This window comes from Bidens hawaiensis, unplaced genomic scaffold, assembly GCF_021521415.1.
Source record: "Bidens hawaiensis isolate Kalapana, Puna unplaced genomic scaffold, B.hawaiensis_p1.1 tig00038075_1, whole genome shotgun sequence".
Taxonomy (NCBI): Eukaryota; Viridiplantae; Streptophyta; class Magnoliopsida; order Asterales; family Asteraceae; genus Bidens; species Bidens hawaiensis.
The window spans coordinates 1,864-17,787 of NW_027496668.1; the positions used below are offsets into that span (position 1 = coordinate 1,864).

General features: G+C 34.3%; 2 protein-coding genes across 2 annotated transcripts; one reads left to right on the forward strand and one right to left on the reverse strand.

Annotated features, from left to right (window-relative positions):
- The first annotated feature begins 498 nt into the window (after positions 1-498).
- Positions 499-6,122, forward strand: LOC143589979 (uncharacterized). Its single transcript, XM_077070590.1, has 5 exons — positions 499-679; positions 756-868; positions 1,689-1,786; positions 4,304-4,490; positions 5,831-6,122. Exons 1-4 carry the CDS (start codon positions 520-522, stop codon positions 4,446-4,448), a joined length of 516 nt encoding a protein of 171 aa, XP_076926705.1. The 5' UTR covers positions 499-519; the 3' UTR covers positions 4,449-4,490; positions 5,831-6,122.
- A 4,085-nt stretch (positions 6,123-10,207) lies between these two features.
- LOC143589980 (cyclin-dependent kinase inhibitor 3-like) lies at positions 10,208-15,648 on the reverse strand. The gene is made up of 3 exons (XM_077070592.1): positions 15,163-15,648; positions 11,423-11,611; positions 10,208-10,642 (listed from the first exon to the last, which is right to left on the reverse strand). The coding sequence occupies exons 1-3, from the start codon at positions 15,513-15,515 to the stop codon at positions 10,570-10,572; spliced, it is 615 nt and encodes a 204-aa protein (XP_076926707.1). The 5' UTR covers positions 15,516-15,648; the 3' UTR covers positions 10,208-10,569.
- Between the last annotated feature and the right edge of the window lie 276 nt (positions 15,649-15,924).

The window sequence follows — 15,924 nt, forward strand, 5'->3', positions numbered from 1 at the left end:
GTTATCACATGTAAATTTTATTTTATTTCTAACAAGGGTATATTAGTAAAATCATAACTTTCTTTTCTTTTCCTCCTGACTCGGGAACATGTAAAATGTTAAATTTTCTTTCCTTTCATTTCATTTTCATTAAACTCTGGAACACCAAATAGAATCACCCATTTTCCTTTCGTTTTGTTTCTTTTCTCTCCAAATTCCATTTCTTTGCTTTACTCTTCTTAAATGAAACTCGGGAACATAGCGTTAGTGCTTAGCTAGAATTTAAGTTGGATCGACTAGATCTGGCTTGAGACTGACCACAGACAGTTTAAACATAACCGACTCAGTTTTTAGTCTTAATTTTAGCGTAAATTCAGCTTCAGTCCGGTCCCACCAAAACACAAAATACAACACATCTGAACATAAAGTAATCATCGGTTTTGATCTAACCCGAAACCAACCCAGCCCGAAAAGATCAAGACCTACCCACACATACTCGTGATCCGGTTTACACCAGACACCACGAGTTCAACAGTGAAGATGAATGTGCATTCATGGTTCCGACGCATCAAAACCGGATCTTCACGATGCCGGTCATCCAGTCAAAACAACGAACAACAGCTGTACGGAATCACCGACGACTTAATTAACCTCCTCAAATCCTTCACAATTGAAACGTTTAGAAACTTTAATCTCCAAGGTACTATTTACATAACTCGTACTATATCTTTCACATCGTATGCAATTGCAATTGAATTAGAATTTGGTATGTGTAGATGAAGAAGAATCAGCAGCCGTTGATGGAGCTGAATCAACGGCTGGGATCGTGCAGAAGGATTTGTCTCCGTGGCAAGAGAAGCATGCTGTACTTGTGTTATCAAAAGTTAAGGTTAGGGCTTTTTATGCTGAAATTAGGGTTTTTAGGGTTTTGGTTTTGTGTAATAAGTTGTTTTTATGCAATTGGAATCAGATGCTTTTGAAATTGTTTACATTTAAACCGTTAAACCCCAGTTATCAGTTCGGGTTAAACTATTGTAAAATCCGACCGCTCCAGACAGTGAACATCCCTAGGTTATTAGAGAAAGTGACTGTTTTAGTGATTAAATAATAACTAACAAGAAGACAATATGCATAAGTTTCTTCACCTTTTTATCTAGTCTGAGGTCGAGCCTTATATGTGAAGCTTGTTTAGGTTTGTCGAGCCTTAACAAACCTTGTGCACTTTAAAGTTTGACCTTTTTTGGACTTTTATGTATTAATTTTACACTGCACAGCCGAGCTTTTGGCTCATTTAAGGTACTACAGGAGCTCAAGCCAAGCCTAGGCTCGTTTAAGGTTTTCTCAAAATATAAAAAAATAATTAAAAGCGTATAGAAATTAATTAATTAATAACAAACGAGCCGAGCCCAAGCTTGAGCTTGAGCTCGACTCGTTTACACCTTAGTGAGTAGTGACCTTATGCAATTGCAATGGTTGCTTTAGTGATTTAATAATAACTAACTAGAAGACGTATGCATAAGTTTCTTCTCCCTTTTAGCTTAAGAAACGGTCAACGGTTATGTCTTTTATAAGTAACAGATTACAGTTAAAGCTTTTATTGATGGATTCTATGTTGTGGATTGGATCCTCTCTATGAGTTTATAAGATCAATTGAAACTTTAGTTTCTTGATGAATGTGCTAAACATATAAAGTGCTTTTGGTTTTACAGGAATTATCACAACTTAGGTTTAGATTATGTCCCCGCTACTTGAAAGAACGACAATTTTGGAGGATTTATTTTACACTTGTGAAGAATCATGTTGCAAAGTAAGATCTCTTTTCTATACTTTTTTATGTGTTTTTTTTATTCTATAGTATTTTAACATTGTTCTACTCATATAGTAAGAATTATAAGTGTGAATAGTTTTTCAAAACTTTAACTTCATTCAGTTTAGCTGTTTAATATTTCCATTTTGATTTTCACATGTTTACATAATCTAAGAATAGTTATACATTCTGTATATAAATGATCTTAGTTCCTGCTTAAGGGTTAATCATTAAAGGATCACTTGACCTCCTAGCTATGCTAATATTTTTAGGATATTATATACTGTTTCATTTATATGATGTCATTTGAAAAGAACATGTGAGCATAGGCCCGTTTAGTGAGGAGAAAATGAGGTTGCCAATTTGGGTTGTGTTTCATTTCTAACACGTTAGCTGGTAAAATGAGAAAATTACTATGGAAATGAGTTACATGTTTTCAAACTTTAACTTTAAAGTGTGTTCTTTAATGCATACACCCATCTAAATTATTTATTAAGAAAACTAGATTATCATTGATACCAAACTTTAGAACTCCAACACATATCCTGACACTTGCGAGAATCAAACCTATATAGGTTTAGTGTCCTCCTGCTCGAGACACTGACCATAAAACCACCATGAGTAGATAATGATATTCCAGGGTGGGTGTCTATGGTAATCAAAAGATCAAGATCGAATGAGTTGTTCTAAACAATGCCTTCTTGAGATTCGTTTCCACTCAGAGTGGGAAATCATCATCTTTATCTCCATCTTCCGGACGTTTCTGGTTAGCATCTCGAGCAGGACACCGAAGCTATAGACATTTGATGTATACGAGCGTTGGGAACCCCAGTTTGAGTTATGAAGCTTGGTATCAGGGAGATGTGTAAGATGGACAGTTCTCAGTGGGGACTAAGCCCACGACAGGGATGCCGACATCCGTATCAATTAGGTCTACGAGTATGTTGGTGTTTTTTTTTGTTTCTGTGAGTCAACATTGCGTGGTCTCTGATAGAGTGGATTTGGGCGATTACTCTTGCACTGCATTCTTGAGTTTTTTTATTTAAGGGATTGGAAAAGAAAAGATAAGAAAATTTTTCTTTTTTCATTTTTGAGTTTTTTCATTAAAAGAAAAGAAAGAGAATGGAAGGGAAAGTTAAGCCTTTTTTCCTTCAAAACTTTCCTGCAAAATATGGCCGGATTGTGAAGGAAAGTTTATATCCCATTACCATATTACCAATTTACCCTATCTTAATTCTTTTTTCCATGTTGCTATGAGGACATAATTGTAAAGTTACAATTTTTTTCCCATCTTTTCCTTCCAATCTAACTCAAGAATTTAATAAACACTTTCTTTTCTTTTCTTTTATTTTAACTCGAGAATGCCTTTTAAGTATATAATTTCTTTTCCTTTCTTCCTCTATCCAATCTTATCATTTCTTTTCCTTGTATTTTAAACTCGAGAATGCAGTGTTGGAGTCTCTGGGTCTCTTATGAATTATGAATATGATATTCAAGTCAAGTGGAGTTCTACTAAACACGTTTATTGTGATTTCATGCAAATCTTTACAATCTACTTTCACTCACGTAATGAAATGAGTAAAACTATATATATATATATATACAATTCATTATCATTTTTAAAGTATTGAAGTGGTGGTTGTTTTGGGTTAACACAGCTCAACTCAACTCGTTTGAAATCCTACAAGAGTTACACATCTTTTGACAGAAGTTTGTATTAAAAAAAAGTAAAAAATTGACATATTTTGACACCAAATTTATATTAAAGAAAATCATAAATTTAGGAGGGAAAAAAATGGTCAGTTTGATACGATTCATCAAGTTTAGACTCAATACATAATTACCTTTTTTTACCCGTCTAGTTTGTTACCTCCACATAAGACAAGCTTGCTTTTAGCAACAAGATGCTCGCATGCACACTAGACAAATAGTGTGAAAACTACATATGTATCATGCAAGGGGTCATTAAGCTAGGGCCGTCAAAATAAGCACTCGTCTAACTTTTAAAGTTTCGTGTTTCTAGCACATACGATATATGTAATAACAAAAAAGGGCTGCTGAGTTTTTCTTCTTATAAAATTGGGATTATTAATTGGCCTATTTGTCTTGACTCTTGAGAAAGTCAAACGAGCGAGCTCACCTCTGCTTGAAGTATAAATGACCCAGCTAGACTTGGCTCGTTTATATTGAGCGAGCTATCTGAACAACCCTACAAAGACTCCATATCCGATCTTAAAAGCATTTTTGCTCCAACTTAAGAAGTGTTAGAAATATTTTTGCTCCAACTTGAGGAGTGTTGGAAGCAAACATTGTAACAATAGTCAAAGAGTAACCGTAAGATAGCAAAAATCTTAATTCATAACTGTAGATAGCAATTATATTAAATGCCTTGCTTTGACAATGTACTCTTGTATGTATATATACAACTGATTCTATGATTGGATGGATATACAAAATGAATGAGTTAGATGTATTTTTTTTGTTATGGATTAACATTTTTGCTATCTTGATCGTCAGGTACGAGTTACATGCCATACGATTAGAGAAACTTAAACAAATTGCAGTAGAAACCAAAAAAGACCAGAATACAAGTGCATACGAAGTTGAAATGCTAGAAGCAAGAAAGCCAACGAATTTGGAACCTGCAACACCCCTTGAATAGATGGTGAATTGTTTTTGATTATCAAAGTGGAAAAATTACAAGGTAAATTTATTGATTTTACTATATTCTTGATACTTTTTGTAATTTTAGAGGTTACAAAATGGGCGCTTGGGCGGGCTAACTAGCTAGTCAAATTTTAATTTTTTGGCGCATGTCAAATTTCTTGGCTCAAAATGTTAAATCTTTTGTGTGTCTTAGTTTCCTTTTTAGGTGTTTTTTTGGTTTGTTCATTTGACTTGTTAAGAGACTTGGATTAAAAAAGTGCAAGGTGAACACAAGCGATAGGGTCCCAAGCCGAGGCGAAAAGTGCACAACGCAAAAGCGAATGCGTTTTGAATGCGTGGCGATCATTTAAAAAACATTTAATTTTATACAAACCACATTATGATACATATTAAACATGTAAAACATCAACATATATATCCCAAAATACCACAAGGAGCATAAAACAGTTTTCAGGTACCGCATTACTCGCCCAAAAGACCAAAAGCTGCATAAAAACAAGTTATTACCTACCAAATTACCCGGAAACGTGTTTTTGAAAAAAACACTACTAAAAAGTGTTTCAACTTTGAAAAAGTTTATAGCTAAACGAAAAGTCTACTATTAGAAGATCTCTTTGCTATCATCATCATCATCATCAACATCAACATCAATTCTGGATATCTCATCTTCTTCCACGCCATTGTCACGTACACCGATATCCTCTTCTATATCGTCATTAATCAAATGATGTACTTTACGACATGGTGGTACTCTAGGAGTAGGGCCGTGAAATTGGATGGAGCAAAACCTTTTTCTTCTGATATATTAGAATAAGTCGGTTCAGATGGCCGGTTCAGATGGTGCGTGTGAAGATGAGATATTCGGTATTGATGTTGATGACGAGATAGCAAAGAGAGCTTCTAATCTAGACTTTCCGTTTAGCTATAAACTTTAAAGTTGAAACACTTTTGAGTAGTGGAAACACTTCCGAGTAATTTGGTACTCGATAACTTTCTTTATGCTACTTTTGGTGTTTTGGGATATATATGTTGATGTTTTAGATATTTAACATATATTATAATGTGGCTTGTATATAATAATAAATAATTGAATGTTTTTTAAAATTATGGTCGCCTCGCTTTTTTAATCCAAGATCTTTACTGAAGTTAATGTAAAAAAATCTTAAGCTCTTTATCTATTTCACTTGGGCAGAGTTTGTTGTTTCTTGATTATATAATTAGAATGTGTGAAACAGGCTATCTTTTTAATATCATTCTAGTGTTGGCATATTATGGATGGCCCAATAATGTACAACTTTTGCTGCATAGAGTACAAGTCATCATAGCATACTTTTTATTTTATTCAAAAAACCATTGACCTTTACTTGTAATTTACAGGTTGTGGGTACTTCATGATACCAGTAAAGACTGAAGTGAAATTGCAAGTGGTTCACAAATGGACAAGTGTGGCACAGGGAATCTGTAAGTTATTGATCATGATATGCAACTGATTTAGAGTGCCTATTTTGATTCCCAAATAGGGTTTGACAAGCTACATTAGATTGCAGTAAAAGTTGTGAAATTGTAGGGGTAAATCTCACCTTTCTCACTGAAATTTGTAACTATATTTTGGCTGGATTATGTTCCTTTACAGTTTTCACATGTTAATTTCATCATTAAAGTGTACATATTAGTTTGCAGCCAAGAGTTTTAATCATTTACTGTCATATGCTAACTCGAAACACATATCTATAAGACTAAGGGGTGTGGGGGCTCCAGTAGAGCCAAGAACCAATAATATTATGACGTGTGGCAGAGAGAGAAACCGGATAAGGGGGGTGTTGGAGCCCCTGGTGGAGCCCCTGGCCCCTGGTGTGGAGGGGCTCCAGCGAATTTTTTTTTTATTTTTTTTATAAATATATTCAAACAATATATTATTAAAAAAACACATAAATTATTAAAAAAAACACACATTAATAAAAAAACACATTAATATCTAAAATTCAAATTACAAAAAAAAAAAAACATACTAAAATTGAAAGCCGGATGATTCTTGCGGCTCCGAATAAAACATCGGTTGGTGCGGTGAGAAACCCATAAACGTGTTCAATGAATCGTCGTCAAGATAATCTGAATCAAGGTTTGAGAACCAATTTCCAGCCATTTTTTTAAAAAAAAGTTGAGAAGATGAATTGATTTTGGGTGATGGTGTGAAGTTTTGGTATAAAAATGGGTGAAATGGAGTATAGTTTATATAGAAAATATTTATTTTTTGTTTTTTTCGGCTGGTCAAACACCCCAACGGGTGAAAAACCCTCAAAAATTGTGCCCTCCTCTCTCTCTTCTCCCGCTACCATGCTCACGGCTATCCAAAGCGCCTCTCTAGCGCCCCTCTAGCGCCTGGGGGTGCGAGCGGAGGGGCTCTAGCGCCCCCTTTGAAGCCCCCACACCCCTCAGTCTAAGCGAGCCAGGAGTTGATTTGTCTTGTGCTCACTTGTATAAAAAAACTCGAGCTGATTTGCTTGAGAAGTAACTTCTATAAGCAAGCCAGGAGTTGATTTGTCTTGTGCTCACTCGTATAAAAAACTCGAGCTGTTTTTATAGAAGTTAACTTTTAGCTGTTTTTATACCTTTACAAAAAGATCCAAAAGAAGATAAAACTAAAGATAAGGAAAAAAGATAAATAAACACTATGTTTGCGTGTCCATGTAATTGTCGCAGTTCTTAACATAATATTGATTTAGAAACAAGCATTACCCTACATATATCATGTATGAACTATTAAAAACATCTAGCATGTCAATAGATATGACACATAGAAATGAATAGATGTTTGCATCATCTGATATAGTAGTGCCATGCATGTGAGCATAACATAAATATATTTGAATGCCCAAGGTGGTGAGTACTGATGATGTGAATTGAATCTTAATATCAACGGCACACTAATTAAAGGGAGTCAGAACTGAAGGACTCTGGACCTACTCCACACTGGTAACCCTAACCTACACAACAAGGAAAACTCTATTTTTTTTACAAATTGTTTACAATTGTTTTTAGTAAACTTTTTTTTACAAATATGAATCTAGTTTAATAGTAGGGACGAGCTCGGTACCACTATTAGTAACGAAAATCCCTAAATATATGTACCCATACTAATACCAAAAATACTTGGTACAATACGGATACCTAGTACTATTCTGATCCACAACCTTAAAATGTCAGTACTAACGGTACCTGATTCAATACGCGTACTAGTACAATTTGCTCATCCATATTTAGTAGTTAACTTAGCTCACCAAGAAACTTTATTTAATAGGGAGGTCTTGAGTTCAAGTCCCACCTATGCCAAAAGAAAATAGGGGTTTTAAGTCGGGACTAATGGGATGGACTGATGTACGAGCTTCGCCAACCTATTACTCCACGATTCAACACTCGACGAATGGAGATGGTCGGGCAGGCTAATGGCGCATCAGTGATCTAAATGTCCGTTAAAAAAATGTTAACTTACCTCACGTGGTAGAAATGTTTGTTTCTCAATGGGAGGTCATGGGTTCTAACTTTATCATTAAACCTAAAAAAAAGTTTAGTAGTTACTAGGAATTGTTTGTGTTTACATGAATTTTGTGATTCTTATGGTTCTCTTATTTGAACCTTTTCATGTGTGTATGTATATAAAGCGGTCTCAATCTTTTTAAGGAACCTAAAGTGATTCTAAAATCAAAACTCTAGCTTTTTGTAAAATATTTTTTTAAGAAAACCTCATCCAGGTATACAGATTCTTTCAGCTCATTGTGAGTCTGAAATGAATTCCTAACGGTTGAAGCCACTTTTACATATGAGGTTTCAAACTTAAGCTTATTTCAATCAGATCGCCCCCCCCCCCCCCCCCCCCTTTAGATGTATACGTGTGTGCGTGTATGTTCACATGCTTGCAGGTAAAGAGAGTTACAATACCCTCACATTACGTATGTATGTTAATTTGCATGTCTGTCTGTGTATGTGTATGTATAGAGGATTTCCTACAACGTTTAAATTGTATGTTGACGATAGTATGTTCACCTGAAGTTCATAACAAAGTTCACTATCTAATATTAATATGTTGATCTTCTCTTGGAATAATTTTTTCTTTTTATCAAATAAATAATTAACACATAACGTACTTGGTCACCTGATGAAAACAACATCACATATCTTTCCACATATTTCTTCATTGTTTTTACTTGTCATATCCATTATACGTGCATTTGTTACAAGATGCGACATAGATAGCCACACGAATTGCCCCTCACCCTTGAGTACACGTTACGATCTCACGACTTGTTACATTTATTAGGATTTTAGGTTTTCTTACTCCTTAAGAGTATTGTACATGTATATATACATAGAAATTATATAAATCAAATATATTTATTTTTGTCTCTAAAAATAAGCATTGAAACTCAAAAAAATGTCTCATTTGTTCAACTTTATAATCATATTTAACTGATATCATGAAGCATTTTTTTTAAAAATTTCTCTATATCAATTAATTACCATATACAAACTTTTTTAGAATAACAAAATTACAAGTTTGTTGTTAAATGAGAAAAACATAAGGTACCCTAGCCATCAATCCATCATGGGTGATGACACATGAAACACATACAAAAGTTTCAGGTCATTATTACTTGAAAGGACACCAATATTTAAATTAACATTTATTTATAACACAATCACATGTGACTTATTTTCACAGGTTTCACCTTGTTGAAGCAAGACAACGGTGAACCCCACTTCACCAGATTAATTATGGCAAAACACGTACACCCGTACAATTGGTCAGAATAAAAAAAACAGTATTTTAACTATATACAAGTACATTTATACATATGAAAAATAAACGAGTTATGATTTCCATACACCTTAAAGAAAAATAGAACAGAAAATTTGTTTTTAGGGTGTATGAAACCACAACCCCTAAAATTTAGAGTTTGCTCCCGTTTATATATGAATAGTAGGGCGGTGAGCTCAGACGAAGCTTTAAATTTAGGTTCAAACTCGTTTAATTTAGACTTGATTTAAGCTTTTAGCAAGTCAATCTTAAATACAAACATGCGACTCGGCTTATTTAAAGCTATGTTATTTACTTAATTTTTGTGTTCAGTTAAAAATAAATATTATTATTAATTAAACATATTTACAAGTGAAAAAACAAAATTACCTCTTGTAGCATATGTACCAAAATCTAAGGATCTTTAAATCTGTACTCATAGGTGCAGAACTGCTCTTCACGTGAACTGTACAGAAATCTTGAAAATTAGCCTCCAATTCATGCATTTACTATTTTTATGTAATACATAAAGTTATTTCAGTTTTAAAGATTATATAGTTTATAAATAAGAGTGTAACCTGACTTAGTCGGTCGTGTAAAGTCATACCGTGATAGTTAAGATTTATAACCTTGTTTGAGACATCTAGTACAAGTATTATAGCAAGTACAAACACCATCTGACTTAATTAGCAAGTCGTGCTAAGTGATAGTTGAGATTTATAATACGTCTATGACAAGTATTGTATAAGTACGAACGGTCATCTGACCGAATGAGTTGTGTCATGTAGTAGTTAAGATATAGATTGTAGTCATTATAAATCTGGATGGTTGTACTCTTATGCTAAATAGAAGTGTGTCTAAACTTGCAAAATTACATACGGTTCCAAAATACAAGTGTTTTATTTATAAAATACAATGTTCTTCAAGTATGTTTTGAAAAAAAAAATATATGTAATTTTACACGTTTAGAGGAAGATATATACAATCGCGAAATTATATTCATTTAATGCGCAATATTTTTTTATCACATGTTTTAATCAAGAGTGGTCCGGACCACCATTGACCCAAATGATAACACATGAGACTTAAAAGCAATGTTGAAATTGAAATCTAAAGTCTTAAGGCAATTATTCATCACTTGCAAATGCAAAGATAGCTGAAACAATTAAACCTAACAAAGTTAACATTTTTTGTTCTTCCAAATCTACCCTACTAGGTCAGTTTGTTCCCTTTACATTACATTGAGAACCAAGGGTAAAAGCGGAAATTAATACACCAACACCCGTTATTCCAAGCTTTCGCAAATGTTATATATTCATCTTGCTTAATGAGATACTACTTTTACCCATTCGTAACATCCTTCAAGCGGCTTTTCATTCACAAAGTCAAAGTTGTACCTACATCAAAATAATGTTCTTCTGTTAATATGTTAACCATTGCGAGAATCGTTTTAACATTTAGACTATTTATCGTAAAATTACTAAAATTAGATGTATACTTTAATATGCTAAAGATTTATTTATCGATAATAAGATAACAAGAGCATTTAGTGTAAATGCATATATGCAGGCTTTTGTATTCTTTCTTAATTCGGAAGAAATAAGGTAAAATCAAAAAAGAGTAAGGACAGACAAATAAACCGTTTTTCTTAACTATTTTAAATAAAGCACTATGTACGCGTGTTTATGTGTTTCTCACAGTTCTCAATATTGGTTTTCAAAACGAACATGCCCTTGTGTGTATATTATATACATGTATGTATATATACATGCTCAAATGAAAAAAAAAGAAATAGAAACACAGACAAGTAGCAAAAGTGTCATGTGTCTTGTATTTCTGTCTTCCCTCCATCACACATGTGATTTTAAACCCATGCCCATTTTATCTTAAAAACTTGTTTACACAAGTCATGTGATTATGTTTAATCTCTAATAGGCCAAAGAATAAAACAAAAAAAATAGGCATGAAATTTGGGACCAAAAACAGGAGTCAACATGACCCATATGAGTAATGAGCCCATTTACTTAAAATGAGTCTAATTCATGATATCTTTAAAAGAACAAAAAAATTTAATCATGTTTGACGTATAAATTGATTGCGTTAGCTGTTATGTGACCCTCTACCCGCCCATTTTTCCACATTAAGTGGGAATAAATTAAAAAGTTCAAGTAACGTACTTGTCAGCAAACCGTATTTGCTGTTCTTGCTCATGAACGGCAAAGAACTCTTCAATCTCATGTGCCAAAGGCATGCTCCTTGCGATGATATTAAAAGCTTCTAGATTTCTAGGCCTTGTGCTAGAACCGGGTGTGCTAATGACATTAAAGTCCTTTACTGAGTCACAAGGAGTGCTTTCTCGAGTGCTCCTGTTACAACAAAGTATCAGATTCTCGAACCAAGTACATGTAAAATGACCAAACTACCCTAGCTCAGTGTAGTCATTAACTGTGGGTGTTCATAAACCATCCAAACCGTACAAACCAAAGCAGATCAGCCGAATCAGCCAATTTTGAATTTATACATTTCAGTTTTGTCGGTTTAACAGTTCAGCTGACGATTTGAAACTTGTAACCGACCATTTAACCTTATTATTTTGTTTATACTTTTCCTTTTAAGAATATGCAACTTATGTGTATGCTCTATATTCATAAACCATCTCGAGTCAAGTATTGTTTGTGTAATGCATTTAGCTAACACGTCTCGTGAGGGGTACTGAAGAGGTAGGTCCCAGCAGAGCCCAGTTGGACCCGCAAGACTCACCTTGAATAGGGACGTCTGCGCAATGACCAACTGCTCCAGCAGGACCCACCATGCTCAGAGAACCTTACGCGCAGTACGCCAGCTGTACCCGCAGGGAAAGCCTCCCAATGGTGAAGTACCCCGCCTGTTCCCGCAGCTGCGGATACAAGCCATCAGGGAAGGCTACCCGCACTAACAGCAAGGCTACACGCACAAGGCATTCGCTACTTCAGTAGTCACATGAAGGAATGAGCAAGGCGGGAATACTCCCGCCTAAATGAGCCAGTCCGTATGCTTCTGGAAGGTCTTTCGTACTATACCTACTAAGGTATGGGCGGAACAGACAATTTGACCAGAGCAGCCCATGAACCAATCACAGGGTGACAGCTCACCGACAACAATACGAGGAGGAGCACCCTCTAGTACTGTTTGTCACTATTAGCCGCTGCCTACTCACCAACCCTTACGATGGGACGTGCGCAGCCTACAGTTGGTGGAACAGTGCGTAGCCGGCAGTAAAGGAACAGTATACAGCCGACCTCGTTACTGTTGGCCGTAGCCTATCCACCAACCAGCATGGCCTGTGTGTAGTCCACTGTTGGTAGAACAGGAATACTATTCAGCCGGCTGTACCTTCTAGGAAACCTACCTTCGGCTATAAATACTCCAACACCTTGGAATGGTAAGGACATCATCTGATATCTCAATCTTATCTAGCAATCTCTTAATATACACTTATATTCAGAGCAATCTAGTCTGATTCTCACGCCGGAGGGTGGTCACAAGGAGGAACCCCCCCCTTCTCAGTGACGAGCTTACGGTGTCTGTTTTGCAGGTCCTTTGAAGAACAACCTTCTCTGCTGGACCTCATCCTCGTGGGAAGCATTACTTAAACCCCAGATTATCTATAATCTGCCCAGGGTTCACTTAGTGTTTCTTCAGGTACTTTTGTCTTTTTTGTCACCAAGCCTGACAAGAACGCCCCTCACGTGGAGTGCACAGTTAAACAGGATAATAGAATAAAATGACAAATTTTGGAATCCAAAATGTCTCTCGGACGAATAATAAAAATGGTTTAAAGTGACATTTATGTCAAACCACGTGGACGAAAACAGTACGTAGCTCCAACCATTTTCATTTTTATTTTTGTTTAACAAAAACTAACAAGTTCATAACTTTTTATCTTAAAAACCCGAACCCATCCAACCAGACTGGTTTGATTTGTCGTATCTGAAACCATAAGTACCGGTTTAGCTTAGTCTTTTCACAGAAATCAGCCAAACCGAAATGTGGTCCTAACCACAGCCCATTATTATCTTAAATAGGACAATATTGCCTGATACCCAGGCAACAAGAAGTTGAGCAGATATGGAAAGAGAAAACAGATGATATTAAATGAAAGATTGTGGGTAGATCTTATCACCTATACAAAACAAATTTAGAAAACACTTTCTCTTCTCATACCAATTATTTTAAAACTACCGACAATACTGATATGTTTTTAATGTTTACCGACACTATTTTTCCATATGGACTAGAATCCTCATTGACCCATCTGTTTGAATCTTTGGTCAAATGTTATTAGCAGGGTTAATATTTAATAATTGTCATGTAGCCAAATGTAAGACAAACATTGTTGGATTTTGTCACCTTTTTCTAGTTTTTTTAATAACCAAAATGGCATGCAAAGTGTTGCCTATCTAACTATTTAGCAGGGTAATAGACCATTAGTGAGACTAAGTTTTCAAACAAAGATATTTTTACCAGTGGTATCAGATATGAAGGTGCTTCAAAAAGCATTTTCATCCGGTACATGTGCCAAGGCCGCTCAACTTTAAAAAAAGTGAGCGGTCTCTTAGATTTGAGATATTAAAACTCTGTTAAATTTAAAGGACTAAAAGTTTACATGGGAGCCTCTTTTTAAAAATAGTTTTCACTTAAAACCAGTTTTTTGTTTTTGTAATTTAGCTATAACCCACATTTTATCTTCAAAATACTTGTTTATTTTACAGACAAGTTATTTTGAAATCATTTTCTAGATAATTTTAAAAATATTATTTGAACTGTATATTTCTTTGTGAATGTGGAATAAAACAACTAAACAAAAGCATATGGTTCTTATCTAAACAACTTTTTGAAAATAAATGAAGGAGCCAAAAAAACTAGAATTGAAAGGACTCAAAAAGTATAGATTGAAGCCTCTTTTCAAAAAAGGATTTTCATTTAATAATTAATACCATTGTTTCCTAGGTGGTATGGGTACTTATTTTATAGACTTTTTATTTCTTTCTTGATTAAGACAATATCACAAACTTAGATAAAACAAGCAAATTGTTTTGAACTAAAACAAACATATTTTATTATTTTGTAAGAAAGATCCGAAATTAATACTTTTATTACCCCCAAATTAAAACGATATAGCCTTCCAAACAAAAGAAAAAACCTTTAATAAAAATACCTATAACCCAAATAAAATCAAGATTTTTTTCTTTTTACATGCATATAAAGTACATATAAAAACGACCAATGAGATAAAACCCGGGCGTTGTGGCGGGCGCAAAATTTTCCGGTTTCTATTTACTCGCTATAATAAACAAAATATATATCCAAATATATAGTCGTAATATAACAAAAAGGGTGTCAAAAATCGTCTCTTTATTTCTTTTTATTATGTAACATGCAAACCAGCACGCTACGATGAATACCAAACAAATGATAGACCAAAAAAATATAACGTCTCGGTTAATTAGTTAGGTTAATACGTGACTTACTTAAAAAAAAGACAACTTACTTTTACACGCTATAGTAAACGAAAGTGAAAATCCAAAAATATAACCGTAATATAACCAATAGCATCGAATATGTGTTCGTTTTGTTGTTTTTTGAATTATTCACCAGAGACACAAACTTCTGCAATTGTTATTTTTAGAATAAAATGTAGTTTAATTGTAGCAAAAATATGCAAAAAATAATAGAACAATAAATCAATTAATATAAAATATTCTGGGGAAAGTTAACGCGTAAATTAAATTAACGTGTTAATTTTACGAAACAGTTGGTGCAATTTTATATACCAATTGTGTAATTACGTAGCACGTTAATTTAATTTATATTTGATCCAAATTCATAAATTCATAAATATAAAATATAAAATAAAGAGTAAAAAAAATAATAATACCTTTCTCTGGCATCAAACTCCAAATCATTTTCTCCAAAACACCCTTCTTCCTCTGTTTCTTCACCATCTTTCATCTGATCCTTAACCGAACCCGACCCGACTGAATTCGGGTTAGGGTTTTGCTGTCTGCAGCACGTTACCCGTCGTGAAATTGGCTTCTCTAGCTTCCGGCTGCGTAATTCGAGATACGCAGATTCAGAAGGGTGTTCTGCCGCGGGTGAATTGGAAGAAGGTTGAAGCTTCTGCAAGGCTAGGGTTTTGGTTTTGGCTCTGGTTCGAACACCGAGTGATGAAGCATGAGTAGCATCCATCATGGGTCCGGTTAATTTGGGTTTCTTGATGTATTTGCCCATTGATTTCAGATTGAATGAGTGTGTGTTGTGAATTAATTAATTGATGATGCTCTATTTGTTTGATGATCACTGCTACCATGAAAGTCTTCACGTTCTTATTAAGGACACGGAAAAGATGGTGAGTTTTAGAGAGAGAGAGAGAGTGTGTGTGTGAGATTAAAAGCAATATTTGTAGTAAAACTGTTTTCTTTCTTTTTCTATTTATTTGCTCAAATGTTGTCACAATATTATTACCTTTTTATTTTTATTATAAATAAAGACGTTCGTCAGATAATTCAGCGGTTTTTCTGTATATTTGAAAATAAATTATAGTATATTGTAATTTTTTAATTTCTATATGTTTTGTAAGTAGTTGTGAATGGATGTATAAAAATTTAGTATTTAACTGAAATGAGTGACAAAAGTACAA

Coding starts and splice junctions, on each gene's coding strand:
- LOC143589979 (XM_077070590.1), top strand. CDS start 520: ATGAATGTGCATTCATGGTTCCGACGCATCAAAACCGGATCTTCACGA. Junction 869..1,688: donor TTGTGTTATCAAAAGTTAAG/GTTAGGGCTTTT, acceptor TTGGTTTTACAG/GAATTATCACAACTTAGGTT. Junction 1,787..4,303: donor GTGAAGAATCATGTTGCAAA/GTAAGATCTCTT, acceptor CTTGATCGTCAG/GTACGAGTTACATGCCATAC.
- LOC143589980 (XM_077070592.1), bottom strand. CDS start 15,515: ATGGGCAAATACATCAAGAAACCCAAATTAACCGGACCCATGATGGAT. Junction 11,612..15,162: donor GAGTTTGATGCCAGAGAAAG/GTATTATTATTT, acceptor TTGTTGTAACAG/GAGCACTCGAGAAAGCACTC. Junction 10,643..11,422: donor CAAATACGGTTTGCTGACAA/GTACGTTACTTG, acceptor ATTTTGATGTAG/GTACAACTTTGACTTTGTGA.